This window comes from Notothenia coriiceps, unplaced genomic scaffold, assembly GCF_000735185.1.
Source record: "Notothenia coriiceps isolate Sejong01 unplaced genomic scaffold, NC01 NC01_scaffold00001956, whole genome shotgun sequence".
NCBI classification, from domain to species: Eukaryota; Metazoa; Chordata; class Actinopteri; order Perciformes; family Nototheniidae; genus Notothenia; species Notothenia coriiceps.
In genome coordinates, this window is record NW_011334657.1 from 23,264 (window position 1) to 39,299 (window position 16,036).

Here is a 16,036-nt window from a genome sequence, read left to right on the forward strand (position 1 = left end):
CCAACCCAATCTAGGTTTACCCAGATATATTTTGTTTCCCTTGTCTAACCCATAAGTAGTGACCCAAAATATTAAAACAAAACAAAGGAATGGTCACACTTAATAGAAACGCAACAATAAATAAACGTTTGATGGGAATGATGAACCGAGTGATCCACACCTGGCTGCAGTGAGGCTTGGCTGAACTTTCTGTGTCTACCTGGTTTCTCACTGTGAAGTAGCAGCATTATAAATACTGAATTCAGTGCTTTAAGAGAACGTTTGTGTGTGACCATGTGACCTCAAAGTGTTTCTTGACAGCCTCAGCTGTTTTATATCCACAACACTTTGGACTGCATTTGGTTTTATTGCACTTTCATCAGATTCACTTTAGAAGTCTTAAAATAAAGCACTGGGATGGCGTTTAGCTATGTGATTAATGGCATCATTCATCAGTTGTGTGCAGCCAACAGGCTGTTCAATGTTTACAGCTCTACGGCCAAGCGCTCCCTCTGCTGCAGCGTGGCACGCAGACAAGATAACAGGTGGGCCGTGGATTGGGTGACAACAGAGGAGGAGCGATTCTTGAGAAACCCCACCAGGGAGCCCACCAGAATCACACGGCTCTCCATGGCTGTCCAGAAATAGAGGCATTAATTTGCCAACTGTGATAAACAGAAACGCGCGAGCTGTACGAGTGTGTGCTCGGAAATTCCCTTCAATTGTGAAAGTCTCGTAGCCTTGGCTAGCGACGTAATCACATCGGTTTAAAGATGGAGTCTTGTGTTGCGTAATGTTTCACATTTGTTGTGAGCAAGTCTCATCTCTTGACAAACATGTCTTAATTTGAATTGCCACAAGTGACCCATATCATTTTGTCCCTTTAATATGATAACTATAATGCATAACTCGCCAAGGTGCTAACTGGGCAGTAGGAAGTACGGCAAACTGCTTCTGATTGGTCATGTAATTGTTTAAAAGATAAACCCTTTGATGATACCACATTAGGAAACAAAGTGACATAGATAATAAATGGACTTCTGTGTGACCACACATTGACCATAGTGGTGGAGCGTTCAGTACATAGACCCGGTGCCCTCCCTGCCCCCCCCCCACCCACCCACAGTGTTTCCCTCAGAGTTAAATGACAGATGGAGGCAATGGACATACAGACAGATTCAATCAGGGATCAAACAGGTCAGGCTGACCCTGCAGCTCCAGCTGACGGTTGAATTGCTCCACCTCTTTGTTGGCCTCGGTGATGTACTCCTGGATAAACTCTTCCATGTCTGCGGTCAAAGCAATGTAAGGAAAACAGCAGAAAATCTCCAAAGCAGAATGCGAAATAAAAGAAATCATCGAGTTCTACCAACCACTCAATTACATGCACAGTTTTTCATGATCACGTGCTTCTCAGGGTCACAATATAAGTAATGCAACAGGCAGGTTTCTCTCCTTTGTGTTGCCTTTTAAATCAGAAACATCATCAATATGTCAAGTAAGGCTGCCACAATATCAGACTTTTGCTGCACTATTACCACGGCTAGAACCATTCAGGTCATGATATGACTGCGATATGTGTAGAAATATAAAAATAAAAATAATTTGGTTTTTTAGAGATTTAAAATAATATTTATAATGCTGTTAGTAACATTTGAATTCAACCTGTTCCTTGTGCATTCCACCCTGACATCATTGTTATTTTTTTAGACATCATGTTTATCGTCAAAAACGCAACACCCTGATCTCCAAGCTTGAGAGACAAACTAGATGTAGTCAAGGTTCTAATCTACAATACACCGTGGCGATTAGAAAAAGGATACAGGGATGGAAGTTCATTTTTTCTCCAAAGATGTCGACATATTGATAACCGTTGTAGAAGAAGCCTGGCGGCAGGGGGTCCAGGTGCCTGGTCATCTGAAACACATAATATCAAGTCATTTCCTGAAACAGCCCACATTTCAACCAACACAAACTCCAAAAAAAATAATCTAAGAAATATCTCAGTTCAAATCAAACCACAACTGATAAATGTCAATTGAGGAGTTCTCGTAAACAAACAGTTGTATTTACATGTATTGTCAGTCAAAGACCATATGCATGTATTGCTGGGGTCTATCCCATGTGTTGGAGTAACTGTCGCCCCCCCCACCTGCCACATTTCTAACAGCCATCAAGCCTTAACCAGCAGCTGGAGAGTGCAATGAGTGCATGAGAGTCATTTAATATTGGTGCAAGCTCATAAAAACATGAGTAGCTTTATTTCTTGTTCCATCCACACCATTGGGAATTATCAAATGATATCATAATGATAAGTATAAACACACTCACATGTATGCTCTTGATTTCTTGTGGTGAGAGAGTACTTTTTGTCTTCTTAGGTTTATTTGTCTGCCTCTGAAAACAACAAACAGAAAAAACAACCACATGAAGACAACAACGTATTTTCTTATACAGCACTTTACTGATGGCGCCCATTATAGAATATATACATGAGTCTGAGCACCGTGTGCTGCCATCAAAAACAGAAAGGTTATTTAATATAGGCTTTGAGTAAAATGCTTGTGTTTGCGCAAACTAGGGAGGAATAGCTAAGACCAGTGTGTTTTTGGTGAGATTAAGACCATCCTTGTTAATCAGACAGGCTCCCACACTGTCTGTTTTTAAATCCCGTCTTAAAACCCACCTCTTCTCCTTAGAATTCGTAAATAAGTAGATTGTTGCTTTTATTTGCTTTCAGTGGTCTATTGTTTTTATTATATGGCTGTTTTTAAAAAAAAATTATTATTACGTTTATTCTGGTTTGTTTTGTGTTTGTATCTTTTATTTTAAATGTATTTATTTTATGTTTTGTGAGCTTATCTCTCTGTACAGCACTTTGGTCTGAAGGTTTTAAAGTGCTATATAAATAAAGTTGGATTGGATTGGATTGGATCCTGGCCCAAATTACAAGGGGGTGCCAGATCCCGCAGCCATTGATGAAAGCATTGCAATATTTATATAATTGCAGTAATAAGAAGTCTTTAGTGACAATATCATTATTTAACATTTTATTAAAAACTAGGCACAGGAAATGCAAAGCGTTTGTCAGTGAATTTGATACACGCGTATGCATATCAAAAAACAAGACAATGGTCCTTTGGGGCATTCTTACAGCATCTGTTCGATATCTTGCCAGGAGTAATTGAACAGGAGCAGCCACAGTGAGAACTTGCACTGTTCACAAACTCATGCAAAGTAAATGATGGACGAAAAGCCAATTATTGCCTAATATATATTAATACGAAACCTGCCGTATTAAACCCACTTCCTGTTACCACCAGTAGATATGGTGTTGTCAAATTAAACAGGACTTCATTCTTAATGCGTGGCACTTTAAAAGTTTACCTGTTTGGCACACAGTCTGAGCCAGTCCTTCAATCCATCCGCAGTGAGGCCCACACCATCAAAGACCAGGAAGCAGGGGGTGTCGGTGTCTTTGGGGCCCGGGATCAGAGGGACAATGCTCAGGCTCCCGCTCACTGTGTTGTAGCTCACCTCCATCAGCTGCTCTGAGTCTGGAGGTTCCAGAGATGAAGGAGCTCACATCAAGTAGCACATGCATTCACACCTTGTGTTACACCTTCTACAGCAGCGTCATATGGAAACAGCATGCTGTCGGTGGGGTGTTAATGTTTCAACCTCTCTGTTCCAAAAAGGACTCACAGAACTCACGTGTGGTAAGAATTATAAAATTAAAACATGTGCTTACTCAACTTGAAATATGTATTACAGTAACATACAAAAATAACTAATACATGAAGTAAAACTAAATATAAAGTGATGTAAATCATATGGTACCCTTAAGACATTGACTGACACTAAGGGGATGTAGGTATTAGGATAAGGATGGTACAGTACAGTCTCCACATTCGCTCCATACTGCTGTATCCTCTCGCCTCTCTACAAACATCTGCACATTCTCTGCACATCTCCTCACAGACACCTGCACTCTCTCCTCATGCAACAACGCTACACAGGTCGTCAAAAGAAAAAAGAGTGAGAAAACTATGAGGAGGAAACTAAACCGGTGGACTATGAGCTGAATTCTAAGCACCAGACACCAGAGCAACAAGCGAGCAGTTTTCCTACCGTCAGGAGCGTCTTGCCCGCCTTGAGGGCAACCTTTTCTCTAATAATTCCCAAAACTGGGAAATGCAAATGCAGGTCAAACAAGTCACATTTTCAACAACATCTGATTTTACATTTTTCAAAAATTACCGAAATAAGACAATATTTTACAATAATTTACAGACAAAAAAATTGAAAAAATGTGTTCCTTCCTACCAGAAAATCTGACTTTTCCCCAAACATTGTACACATTTCCTCGGAAGGGGGTCAGCCTCAGTGATGACTTGAGTCCTACAGAAGAATGAAAAGCAGTTAGAACTGTAAAACTAACTGTTGAATTAAACCATTTATTTTAAAAGGTCCCATGTCATGCTTTTCCGGTTATTACCCGTCCCCTTGTGTGTTATGAAGGTTTTTCTGCAAACCCTCAAAGTACACCCTGTAACGAGTAAAACTCTATCACAGAAAATACCTGTCTATGCTGCCCCAGAACGCCTCGTTGGAGATTTCGCTTTTTCTTCCTGGGTACAGTGACGTGCCCATACCCAAATGGACCCATTGGTCTAAATGGACCAATCCGAGGAGCCGTTACTAAGCCGTTACTTCCTCACACACACTCAATCTTTTCTCAGCTGCAGCTCCGTCGATTTCTCCTCCCTGAGACGGTGGGACGCCGCGAGGCTGTGAGTCGGTGTGTGAGCACTCACACAAACTCCCAGCCAGGCTGCGGGTGTGTGTGTGTGTGTTCGGGCTGGTTTCGGGCTGGGTTTCGCTGTGTCTCGCAGACGCCCACTGGGCTCACAGGGAAGGGGGGGCAGGAGCTCCAACAAGCCGTTTAGGACAGAGAGTGAATACACATACTATACAGAGATGCTGTATGAGAAACCAATGTGAGTTTGGAAAATTGCACAATATAAATGTATTTTAGTAGATCTCAACAATGGATTTATGATCAGTAGAAATGGCCATGACATGGGACCTTTACATGATTAATTCCTGAAGGGGAAAACTGGCAGCAGGTTGTCATACAGTACATGCATCCTATGGGAGGACAGATTGTTTCACAGCAACAGCAGACAATTACTTTGGGACCCCAGTTGTCTCCATATTTGGAGGGAAAGGCGGCTTATGTAATCCTCATCAAACACTGCCAGCTTGTATCTGGAACTTGTCACGTGTAACGGTCAAAAAAGGGGGGAGAATTACTTTCCATCTCACCTTTACAGCGGGTGACAAATAGAGGCCTCTCGAGGGGTCTGTTGAAAGCCACGCGCTGCTGGGTGAGAACCAGAGAACCAGACCCGGAGAAGAAGCGCCCTTTGCACCTGAAACACAGAACACATGCACATTACACACATGGTGAGAAAGTGAAGTTGAGAGCAAGCCAAATGTGTGTGCTACATTTTAGCTTTGGCTCGAAAGTTGTTACTCTTTCAGCTCCCCACAGGAAACAGGACACTGTTGGTAAATGTGCTGCTAAAACTGTAAAACTGTGGAAATGGTAAATCTGCACTTGTGTCTCATCAACAGGTGTAAAATATTATGTTCTTGGTTAAAGGGTAAGGAGGTGTAAGAAGCAACTCAAAACACACATTTGAACATGAGTTTATAAAAAGGTCCAAACACTATCCAGTGGATGATCTGAGAGGGGGGGCTTAGCAGAGGTTCATATTAGGCTGCCCACCGAGGCATGATGTCTAAATGGACCCGGTCCAAAGGGAAGGAGACCCCTCTGTGTACATGGCAACTGCATGGCCAACAGCCTGTTACTGTGCTGCCAGGAGGCAGCTGGTGATAGAACACAAGATGCCCCGAGGGGCTTTACAGCAATCAGCAGCCGATAGCAGCCCAACAGCAATTAAACTGCAGGGAGGGAGATGAGGCCGGGGAGGGAACTGTGGTCAAAAGGTTGAGTGTGGACACAAGAGGAAACCTGGGGGGCTCAACTAGGAGAGGGACCATAGGGAGAGGGTCTCACCATCCAGGGTAGAGGACGTAACGGGCCCTTAGCATCTGAGGCTCATTGAAGCTGCTCTCAGACAGTATCAGATTCACATCTTCATTCCTACAGTAAGTGATACAAAAAAAAAAGCACAATGAATACGTAGCACGTACAAAAACATTAAAAAATGATTACTATATAGCAGTTGTGAGAAAATAGAGACAAACATATGTTATCTGTGACTCAACACTGTGTGTGTCATTTATTAATACAGCTAAAAAATTAAAAGGAAAACCATTGACAAATATTACTCTTAACACTATGTTTCCATGGTAACACAATGACACTGTCCAACTGTTACTGTTTTGGTGTGAAGGTAAATCATCAGAGAAAAGGAACGTACGTTGATGGTGGTGTTTACACACAGACAACGGTTAATAAGATGCTTGGAGTTCGTAATAACCAAATTAAACTTAAATGAATATTGACATTTTGTTTTAGGTACAGAATGCAGTAGGAAATGTTGACACATTGTTTTCAGTGGTCTGATCCAACAGATTCAGACAAAGACTCAAAAAGCGGATAATAATACAGCCTGGAGTGATTCTTTTCTAGTCAAAAATAAAAGAAGTGAAATGGCTGTTTGCGGCATTGATCATGATTCTGTGGGCTCCTACCTGGTGACAGCTCCTCTCTCTGCCAGTATGAAGGCAGCGGTGGGGTTGGCAGAGCGTACCAGCTGCTGAACATGCTTCATGAGAGGGTGCTTCTGCTCTGCTGTCAGCCCGGTGAACACCACTGTACTCGCAATACCTGACATACAACCAGGGACAAGAAGAGAATATGAATTCCAGGAGTAACTGGAATACTTTACTGATAATACACAATTACCTCTTTGTATCCACTGCAGGGAATGAATGCCACAGTGAAATACGGTAAGAGTGGTTTATTGGCATTGCTGCTGCTGTGTTGTACAAACAAGCAGATTTTGTCATTGGTTTTACTTCAAAAACGATTATTAAGATACAGAAAGTAAAGATAAATAATTATTTGACTGTCAGATTTCCTCCCTGCGGCCATAGGAGGAAGCGGTTGGTGCAATGGGCAATTAGACCTTCGTTTGCCATTTAAGTCGGGTCAAGTCATTTTCATTTTATTTGATATAAGTGCTAACAAATACCAGTATTTTTTTGTATTCTCCCAATCTTTTTCTTATATTTGTTTAATGCTAAATGGAGCACATAGAAGAACATAGACCTTTTAATAATAATAATAATACATGGGACTTTTATAGCGCTTTTCATGAAACTCAAAGACGCTTTGACAGAGAATTAAGAAAAGACAAAAAAAAAAAGACAAAGAAATACAAAAAGAGTTAAACAAAACAGAAAATAGGGGGGGAGGGGGGTGGTCAGTGGTTGAATGCAGTGTTGAACAGGTGGGTTTTGAGTGATGTTTTGAATGCTGTGAGGGAGGAAGAATCTCTGATGGATTGGGGTAGTGAGTTCCAGAGGGTGGGTGCAGCAACGGAGAAGGCTCTGTCGCCCCAAGACTTTTAATGTTATTTGTTGACATTAAGTTACAATTATGCTTTCAACTTGACTTAGTTACCAACAATCATTACTTTCTTGACCTTCAATGGTTTTATATGTGGCAACATGGCATATGTTTGGAATGGCTATGTTGAACTGGTTCAATAAGAGCTTTTCACTTCTGAAAACAAATCAATAACAATGAATATCAATCTGATGTTTCCACAGTATCATGTGAAAGCAGTTTTGACAGGACTTACCTTGGCTGCACTGCTCCAACAGCTTAGGGAATGTAAATCTGCAGTAACAGACAAGGGACATAATACAAATAATATAAATATACAGTATATTGTCAAATGCACATTTAGTGGCCTAAGATTGTTACTTCTGCATTCAGGATAGATTATGTTGAAATTAAGTTTTTTCTTTACATGTAAGAGATGTGTTTTTATTTAATTAACAGGCCTCTTTATTTAAACCCATGCCAATCACTCTATGTATCCCTAATGGGTGGTTGCTAAAGTAGGGCAGCAATAAACAGTCTGATTCCATGTTATGGCCCTTGGCTAGCAGTCGAGTTATCAATCGAGAGGCATTTTTCACAGGATGACATCATGACAATGTCTGGCAACTGGCCAATGTGAAAGCTTTCTGTAATCTCATTTGATCTAAACATAATTTATCCTGAGTTTTCAAATCGATCAGTGTTATACACCACTTTCTGAATAGCTCTCATGAGCCAAGTCCGCCTCCAGCCCACACGGACCCTCCCCTGCAGCTCTTAGGGCCTGCAGGCAGAGAGGGGGGGGGGGGGATCAGCAATTTGAAAGGCATTCATCTTCCCTGTCCTGATGTAATGAACTGTCTACATTCATCACAAAGAATGGATCACGACTGACTGATGAGCTTCAGTGAGGAGGGTGAGTTGGTCGCACACGTGGACCTGGGGGGATTAAAAGGCTCTTCTGGAGGGGTTGACGGGTGGGTCAGGTCTAAGCTGGGCTAACCACACCCAATTAGCACCACAGTGGGGGCCCGCAGGTCTCCACTCAATCTATGGCAACAGACAGTGATGGGGGGCTTGTTGAAGATGCCTCGCATGTATCAGTCAGCGCTAACCACATTACTAACTAAACCTCTTATTACACATTTTTCCACTGCGCAGCCAAGTGGGGCTTTCAGAGTTAAACTATAGGGTTAACACGACTTGTTATAGCAAAGGATGCTAAACATGTTTGAGATTTGTTATTAAAGCTTTGCTCGCTAGAAAATCCAGTTTCCGTATATTCTATTGGATTTATCATTGTTGTTATATATATATATAGAGTATATAAGGGCCACTTACTGTACGTGCATGTATATATTTGAGAAAAGATGTTTATGTTGGCATGACAGTCATGCCAACATAAACATCTTTTCTCAAATATATACATGCACGTACAGTAAGTGGCCCTTATATACTCTATATATATATATAACAACAATGATAAATCNATAGAAAAATACTGTGCAATTTTCCAAACTCACATTGGTTTCGCATACAGCATCTCTGTAAAGTATGTGTATTCAGCAGTATTCACTTTCTCCACTAAACCGCTCGCTGCACGCTCCCCCCCCCCCTCCGTGATTTCCTTGTTTAGCGATACAGAGCCAAACACAACCTGAACACACACAAAGTCACAGCCGAAATAAAAACAATAAGTGTGGTTTGATATTGAGTAAGAAAAAGGTTTATAGGTTGATAAACGCTGTGAGAATGGGTCTGCAGAGAGAATTTATCCGCGATCCCAAATGTCAGCCTGCAGCAGGGAGCAGAAATCAGCAGAACTGCCTGCACTGAGTGTGTGTGTGTGTGTGTGTATTGGTCAATTTGGACCAATCAGCGGGGGCTTAACGTAACGGCTCCGCGGACGTAACGTAACGGCTCCACGGATTGGCCCATTTAGTTCCGGGTACGTGCTTTCGTAAGCATGTACCCTGAAGAATCAAATGGATCATGACGTTTCACCAACGAGGCGTTTTGGGGAGGTATTTTCTGTGTTAGAGTTTTACTCGCTACAGGGTGTACTTTAAGGGTTTTGACTCTGCACACCGTTTACATTCAGAAAAACCTTCATAACACACAAGGGGACGGGTAATAACCGGAAAAGCATGACATGGGACCTTTAACAGAAAAAGTCATTTTTAAAAACCAGCTGCTCAGAGGTTCCAATTAAAAATTCCACTTCCTTGTTTTTCCTTCTTTGGCTTTGTTGTTTGTTTTCGATTATTTTACAAGTTTGTTTGCTCTCCTGCAGATGGCACTGTGTCCTCAGACAGCTGCTACACCGTCCTGACGACCACCGTGCCCCGCTATGCCTGCTGGCTGGTATGTGTGGGTCTGAATCATTACTCCACATGGTCCTTATGCAGAATGTTAACCTTTTTTAGTGTCAACATAAAAGCATACATAGTTTGGGTATACATGTTAACAGTTAGTTCTTTAATGTCCTTTTAGTGTGATAAACCTGCGTGATATAAACTGAACTGTAATTTTGCAAAAACACAAATGTTTCGTTGTCTTCTATCCAAAAGACACAATGTTTTATCCTTAGTTTTAGGAATACATATTTTCCAACACTGTTTGTTTCTTGTTGTTCTTAGATGGAATCTGACGTCAAGCAATCGGAGGAAGCCCAACATCTTGCTAAGGTCAGTTCAGAAGCTCCATGTTTAGTATGAATACATGTTTAGTTATGTGACCTCATCACTTACAATACGTGTCTTTAACAGAAGGAGGAAGCCACTTGTTTGGGAACGGCTTTGACTGTAGCAGACGCAGCCTACGTGTTCTCCAGCAGCCTGCTCTCCTCACCTGAAGAAGGTGACACTCCCCTTTTATATTCATATCCAGTAACTATACATGATCTTACATTCTTAGATTGTTTCACTTAGCCTGAAATCAATTGCCAAAGTTAAGTTATTACGCTGCCCCGTGAATAAGACTATTTCATGGATTAATTTCTGTTTGAATGTGACAGTAAATGTACAAGATGTTCTTTGACTTTCAAGTATTCTGGTAATGGCATTCCTTATCTGACTAATAGTTGTGATTCTGCATGATGCTTAACATTTCTTAAAATGTGTATCTTAGGAAAAATCATTTTCTTCTCTGAGGGACTCTTGTTCGTCCATTCTCAATATGGAAGCATTACCCTGTCCAAGGATCACATCAGCACCATCAAGTTCTATGATCCGGTAATATTTACAGTCATGTCTCACATTTCTACTCAAGATCTATTTTGTTGCTATACTGTAGTATAGTAATGATAAAAAAAATGCTCAGATATTGACATGCTGCCCTTCAAAACAAGGATACAAATATACTATGAATCCATAAGCGGTTGAATTTCTGGTTCCAACTTGTGAATGATTTCTGTGTGTTTTTATTCCCAGGACTCCAGTGCTGTGGCGTCTCTCCTGGTGGAGTATAAGAGCAGCCTGCTCCCCCACCTCCCCTTCCCCCTGCACAGCGCTGACCGTTGTCTGGTGTTTGCTCTTCAGCCCAGGTCCAAGAGCCACAGGGCCTTCTATTCCAAGGTGAGACTTTAACCAGTGACCTCTGACAAGGTAGGAGATAGGATATAGCCCTGGGTCATCAGATGCAGTCTCTCACCATGTCTGTGTATTAGTATTCTAAAGCACACCACTGGTAAAAACAGTTAATAGAGCAGTATCCTTTTAAAACACTATTGATTAGCAAGCATTAACTATTGTTAGGACTTTTTTTATTGTGAGCTGTGGATGTTGTGGTTTTGTGTTGATTTATGGATGATCCATTACTGTTTATATCTACTTCTTTAATATAAGCTCATTACAGAGCTCCAGTTGTATGAACGTTATCTCTCTCTGTTTCAGGTTCTGTCGGTGTGGCAAAACTCTAAATCTGATCTCCCTCTGCAAATGGTGGACCAAAAGCAGCTGACCTGGAACCAGAAAAATATGTAAGACCCCCTTTAAATTTTAATATTAGTTGTTTCTATGCTAGATTGCACATTCCTTTGAGAACAGAAAGTGTTTCTTGCCTTGAAATATCACACTTTCAGAAAACATTGATGCGCTATGCAGACTTTTTTAATGGGTTTCCGATACCATTGGTGTTTTATGTTTAATCAAGCTTCAATATTTTGATATCCTATATGCTTTGCGATACACATCATTATCCATTTTTTATTACATATTTTGTAGATAAATTCAAATATTAAATCAGTCTTTGAGATGCGCTATAAAGTAGGTATTTAAGGTTAACTATCTGCATGAAAATCACAATATAGTAATGTTGTAATACTTTTCCCTCTCAGGCACAGCAGACTGCAGAAGCTGCACGACAGTCAGGAGCCTCCTGTGGCCAAACGCAGAGGCAGCCTGAAGACTTCCTACTCCCAGCTGCCAGAGCAGGACATGTCAGTACACACTCACAAGTCACACAGCTTCACAGTTGGAACAAAAAAATATAAAGCCTGATGGGTATTCTTAATAACGCCTTCCCAAAATAGCATTTCGAAAGTATGCAAGTCAATGAAGCTTCATTATCTGGCACCCACATTGTCTTTCGTACCATTAAAGCTGAAACTAAGAAGACCACATGCGAGGTTAACTCAGCTTCTTGGTATTCACAGATCTGTCTTCTGGTTTAATGAGACATCCAACTGTCCCAAATAAACATACTGTACAGAACTGATTTTGTGCTTTTTATATAAATGTTGTATTAATGTTGTATTTTATTACAAAAACAATGATCTAGTCTTGCCATTCAGTTGTGACCTGATTTCTGCTTACTGATGTTGTTTTCTTGTCTATGTCAGGTTTTTACAACACTTCGCCTTGAGTAGCATCGGTCAGGAGCCCATTCTGTACGACCACCTGGGGGTGCTGTTCCCCTCTGCAGAGCTGAGGAACCCAGTCAGCAGTCTGGGAGACAAGGTAAGCATACTGATTAAGGCGAAGCGGAATAAAAAAACATTTCTGGTTGCTTAAAAGGATTCTTCATACTCTAATTTAATTGATTCAAATCTAATGTGTTTATTTTCATGTGTAAAAAGGTTGTGGTTACCATCATCACTGGATTACCAGGAAGCCATAAGGAGAGGCTCTGCAACTACTTGGTCCAGTTGAACAAGGAGCGTGGAAGGTGAGAGACAATTCATCCACCATTTTACATTTTGTTTGTGTGTCTTACCTTACATATGTTGTAGGTATTTCAGGATATTAGGGCTGTACCCGAATATCCGAATATTCGGTCGTTGGCCCACTTTTCGGTTTTCAATTTCGTTATTCGTTTTTCGCACTACGGCTGCCAAATTGAATTTATTGAAATCTCCAATATCAACGTAAGAGCTTGTGCCTCTTCGGGGGATGCTAACGCGTAACCATAAAGTTTATCGTTGACTTTCTCCGTCTTTATATGTAGATATTACTTTTCTCCGTTAATCTCCGCTCCTTTTGTCCGTCACGTTGTTTCCATAGCAACAACAACTTCCTGTCAACAGGGCTAACTCTCCTTCAAAATAAAAGCATGTACATACAAAATAGGAAGCCAAGCCGAATAAAACTTGAGACATATATACAACTGCAACGAAAGTAACAAACACAATGCAATATCCTTTTCAATTTCAAAGAACACAAATTGGGTTATTTACATTAACAAATAACTATAAAACAACAATACTGTAGAATAACAAAATGAATGCCTTGAATAAACCGAAATACACGTGTTGAAGCGCGCGCCGAATATTCGCTGCTGATTACTACCGAATATCCGGAGCCCGAAAAATGGTATTCGGGACAGCCCTACAGGATATAAGAATATTGAGACAACCACTAAACGGCAAATATTATATTTCTCTTTCGTCTGTAGGTGGGTGGTGTACAAGCCTGACCCTGACAGCTTTGACAGCTTCTCAGCCTCTCACCTGCAGCAGTATCTGTCCGGCTTCCTGGAGAGCCAGAGAGGCCCGGGAGGCAAACCCCGTCTGCTGGTGCTCTCACCTGGGTAAGATATCTTATCTCACGTTCATCATCCCATGTCTTGAATACCAACAATTTCATCCCAGTCCATAAAACCGAAAGCCTATTGCATTGCATTGTAAGGATACACAAATGGTTAGGGTATTTGAATTGGGTAATATGCTGACATTGGCACAACATTAAGCCCATTCCATGCAAATGAGCCTCATAACAGTGTAATTCACAATGATTAGTGCTAACAGCCACATGCCGTTACAGTGAAATGATACGCATCTTTAGAGAAACGCTGTTAGCCATTTAGAAGGGATGTCACACACACACACACACACACACACACACACACTGGCCAAGTTTGTGCTGTATGTGTAATATTTTCTGGTAACTGGATCTTGAGATGGCACACAATTCAGTCCATTCTTTTTGACCTTGAATTCATTTCTGTTCATGGTAATTTGTCAATATGTTCTACTTGTGCAGATACACAGACGTTCTGGATGTGGTCCAGGCTGTTCTCTTCCATCCTGACCCTGTGGTGCAGGCGTGTTTCACCATCGGTGCTGTCACTGCTTGTGTGGACCCCCTCGCCTCCTGTGTGGAGCATAGGTGAACATTTCTTCCTCCAGTTCATTATTCTCTCATCTATGTTTTTTAAAAGAAAGAAGGAAACAAGAGGGCATTGACTGCCATAAAGAATTGTATGAGATCATTTCATGTCCACTGACTTCTAGCTACTTTTGTTTCTGAGTTACCATTTACCCAAAGTGAGCAAAGTTCAATGTCTAACTGAAGTAGATAATATTCCTATCTGACTAGATTGCCAAACGGACTGGAAAATTGCCTTTTCATAAACTAGAAAACTAAGTGAAGTGTGATGGATGACGAAAAGACCAAGCAAAGACGTCAGTGTACAATTTAAGGTGCATCTCATCATTCATGCAGAACTAAAGCTTCTGAAATGGTTTTGTTTGCTGTGAAAAGTAAAAATCAAATGACTTTCAACTTGCATATTTTGAAATTCAGCACAGGATAATGATAACATTCTGCAAGAAGCAAACTATACGCTTTATGCTTCCTGTTTTATGACAACATTTTTAACAGTTTGCCCGTGACTAGAAGGGTTCTTGTGACCCCTGTTTGCAAATGTAGTTGCATGCAGGCAGCAGCTAATGTTATGTTATCCTGTCTTGTCCTATATTGCAAAGTTAAATGGCCAAAAAAACACAGCAACAACAGAACCTGAGTTCAAGTGGATGGTTTACTTTGTTTTTCTGGGACATATGGACGGACCAGAGGATGACAGACAGGGCCGGATGTTGGTAAATTGTGTAAGCGCTGGTGGTTTTCAGGACGAGGTTACATGACACTTTTAGCTATTAAAACTCAAGGCTGGGTCCCTTTTTACGGAGAGGATCAGTCCTACTGTACATTTAATCTCACTCTCCTTTTGTTACAGGCTTTAGATGTAGCTTACAGAGCTTCTCACTGTGGAAGATTGACTGAGCTGCTCCACACAATATGACATACCACTCGGGGTAATAGGCGGTTTTCCACTGCACAGCCAAGCTGCGCTGCCCGCTGAAACTTGCATACAGATGAAGTCAAAGGGTCTACTTTTTCCAACATGCTTGGAAAACTACTGCTGTTATCTCGATTCATTAGCAATTTAATACAAAAGATAGTGCTGTTGATCCAATGTAAATTCCTTGGCCACTTATTCTGCAAGGATATCATAACAGGGTATTACAATCCAAATTGCATCTTTAGCGCTCAAATACAGACTTGATAAATTCATACTATAACACTGCAATAAGTACATACAAAACTTCTCTACAAGCTAATACGGTACAAAACTTGTTTCAATCCAAGCTTGCAGACTCCCAGCATCAAGTTACTGGTATAACGCAGATACACTCTTATGGACATAACACACTAAAGGCTGCGTAATGTCACTATCACGTGTCGTAATAATAACAGAAACAGAAACATACATTTAGCATAGCCCAATAATATCAATATAAACGGAACTACAGAGACACAGTGGAATTAATTTAAATAGTATTCAAAGCAAATGCAATCTGTCATGCCAACATAAACATCTTTTCTCAAATATATACATGCACGTACAGTAAGTGGCCCTTATATACTCTATATATATATATACTCTATATATATATATATATATATATATATATATATATATATATATATATATATATATATATATATATATATATATATATATATATATATATATATATATATATATATACTATATATATATATACTACTACTACTACTACTACTTACTACTACTTACTACTACTACTACTACTATACTACTACTTATACTACTACTTACTACTTACTACTACTACTACTACTACTACTACTACTCTACTACTCTACTCTCTCTCTCTCTCTCTCTCTCTCTCTCTCTCTCTCTCTCTCTCTCTCTCTCTCTCTCTCT

The 16,036-nt window shown here is 40.6% G+C and overlaps 2 protein-coding genes across 2 annotated transcripts; one reads left to right on the forward strand and one right to left on the reverse strand.

Annotated features, from left to right (window-relative positions):
- Window positions 1-1,104: 1,104 nt before the first annotated feature.
- LOC104964894 (uncharacterized protein C20orf194 homolog) lies at window positions 1,105-7,884 on the reverse strand. The gene is made up of 9 exons (XM_010793798.1): window positions 7,824-7,884; window positions 6,709-6,844; window positions 6,068-6,154; window positions 5,308-5,414; window positions 4,306-4,380; window positions 3,367-3,536; window positions 2,311-2,376; window positions 1,803-1,896; window positions 1,105-1,268 (listed from the first exon to the last, which is right to left on the reverse strand). Exons 1-9 carry the CDS (start codon window positions 7,882-7,884, stop codon window positions 1,162-1,164), a joined length of 903 nt encoding a protein of 300 aa, XP_010792100.1. The 3' UTR covers window positions 1,105-1,161.
- Window positions 7,885-9,319: 1,435 nt separating this feature from the next.
- LOC104964905 (uncharacterized protein C20orf194-like) lies at window positions 9,320-14,206 on the forward strand. The gene is made up of 12 exons (XM_010793807.1): window positions 9,320-9,356; window positions 9,861-9,931; window positions 10,207-10,254; window positions 10,336-10,426; window positions 10,697-10,800; window positions 10,999-11,142; window positions 11,461-11,546; window positions 11,904-12,005; window positions 12,408-12,525; window positions 12,645-12,733; window positions 13,460-13,594; window positions 14,047-14,206. The coding sequence occupies exons 1-12, from the start codon at window positions 9,320-9,322 to the stop codon at window positions 14,174-14,176; spliced, it is 1,155 nt and encodes a 384-aa protein (XP_010792109.1). The 3' UTR covers window positions 14,177-14,206.
- Window positions 14,207-16,036: the final 1,830 nt, after the last annotated feature.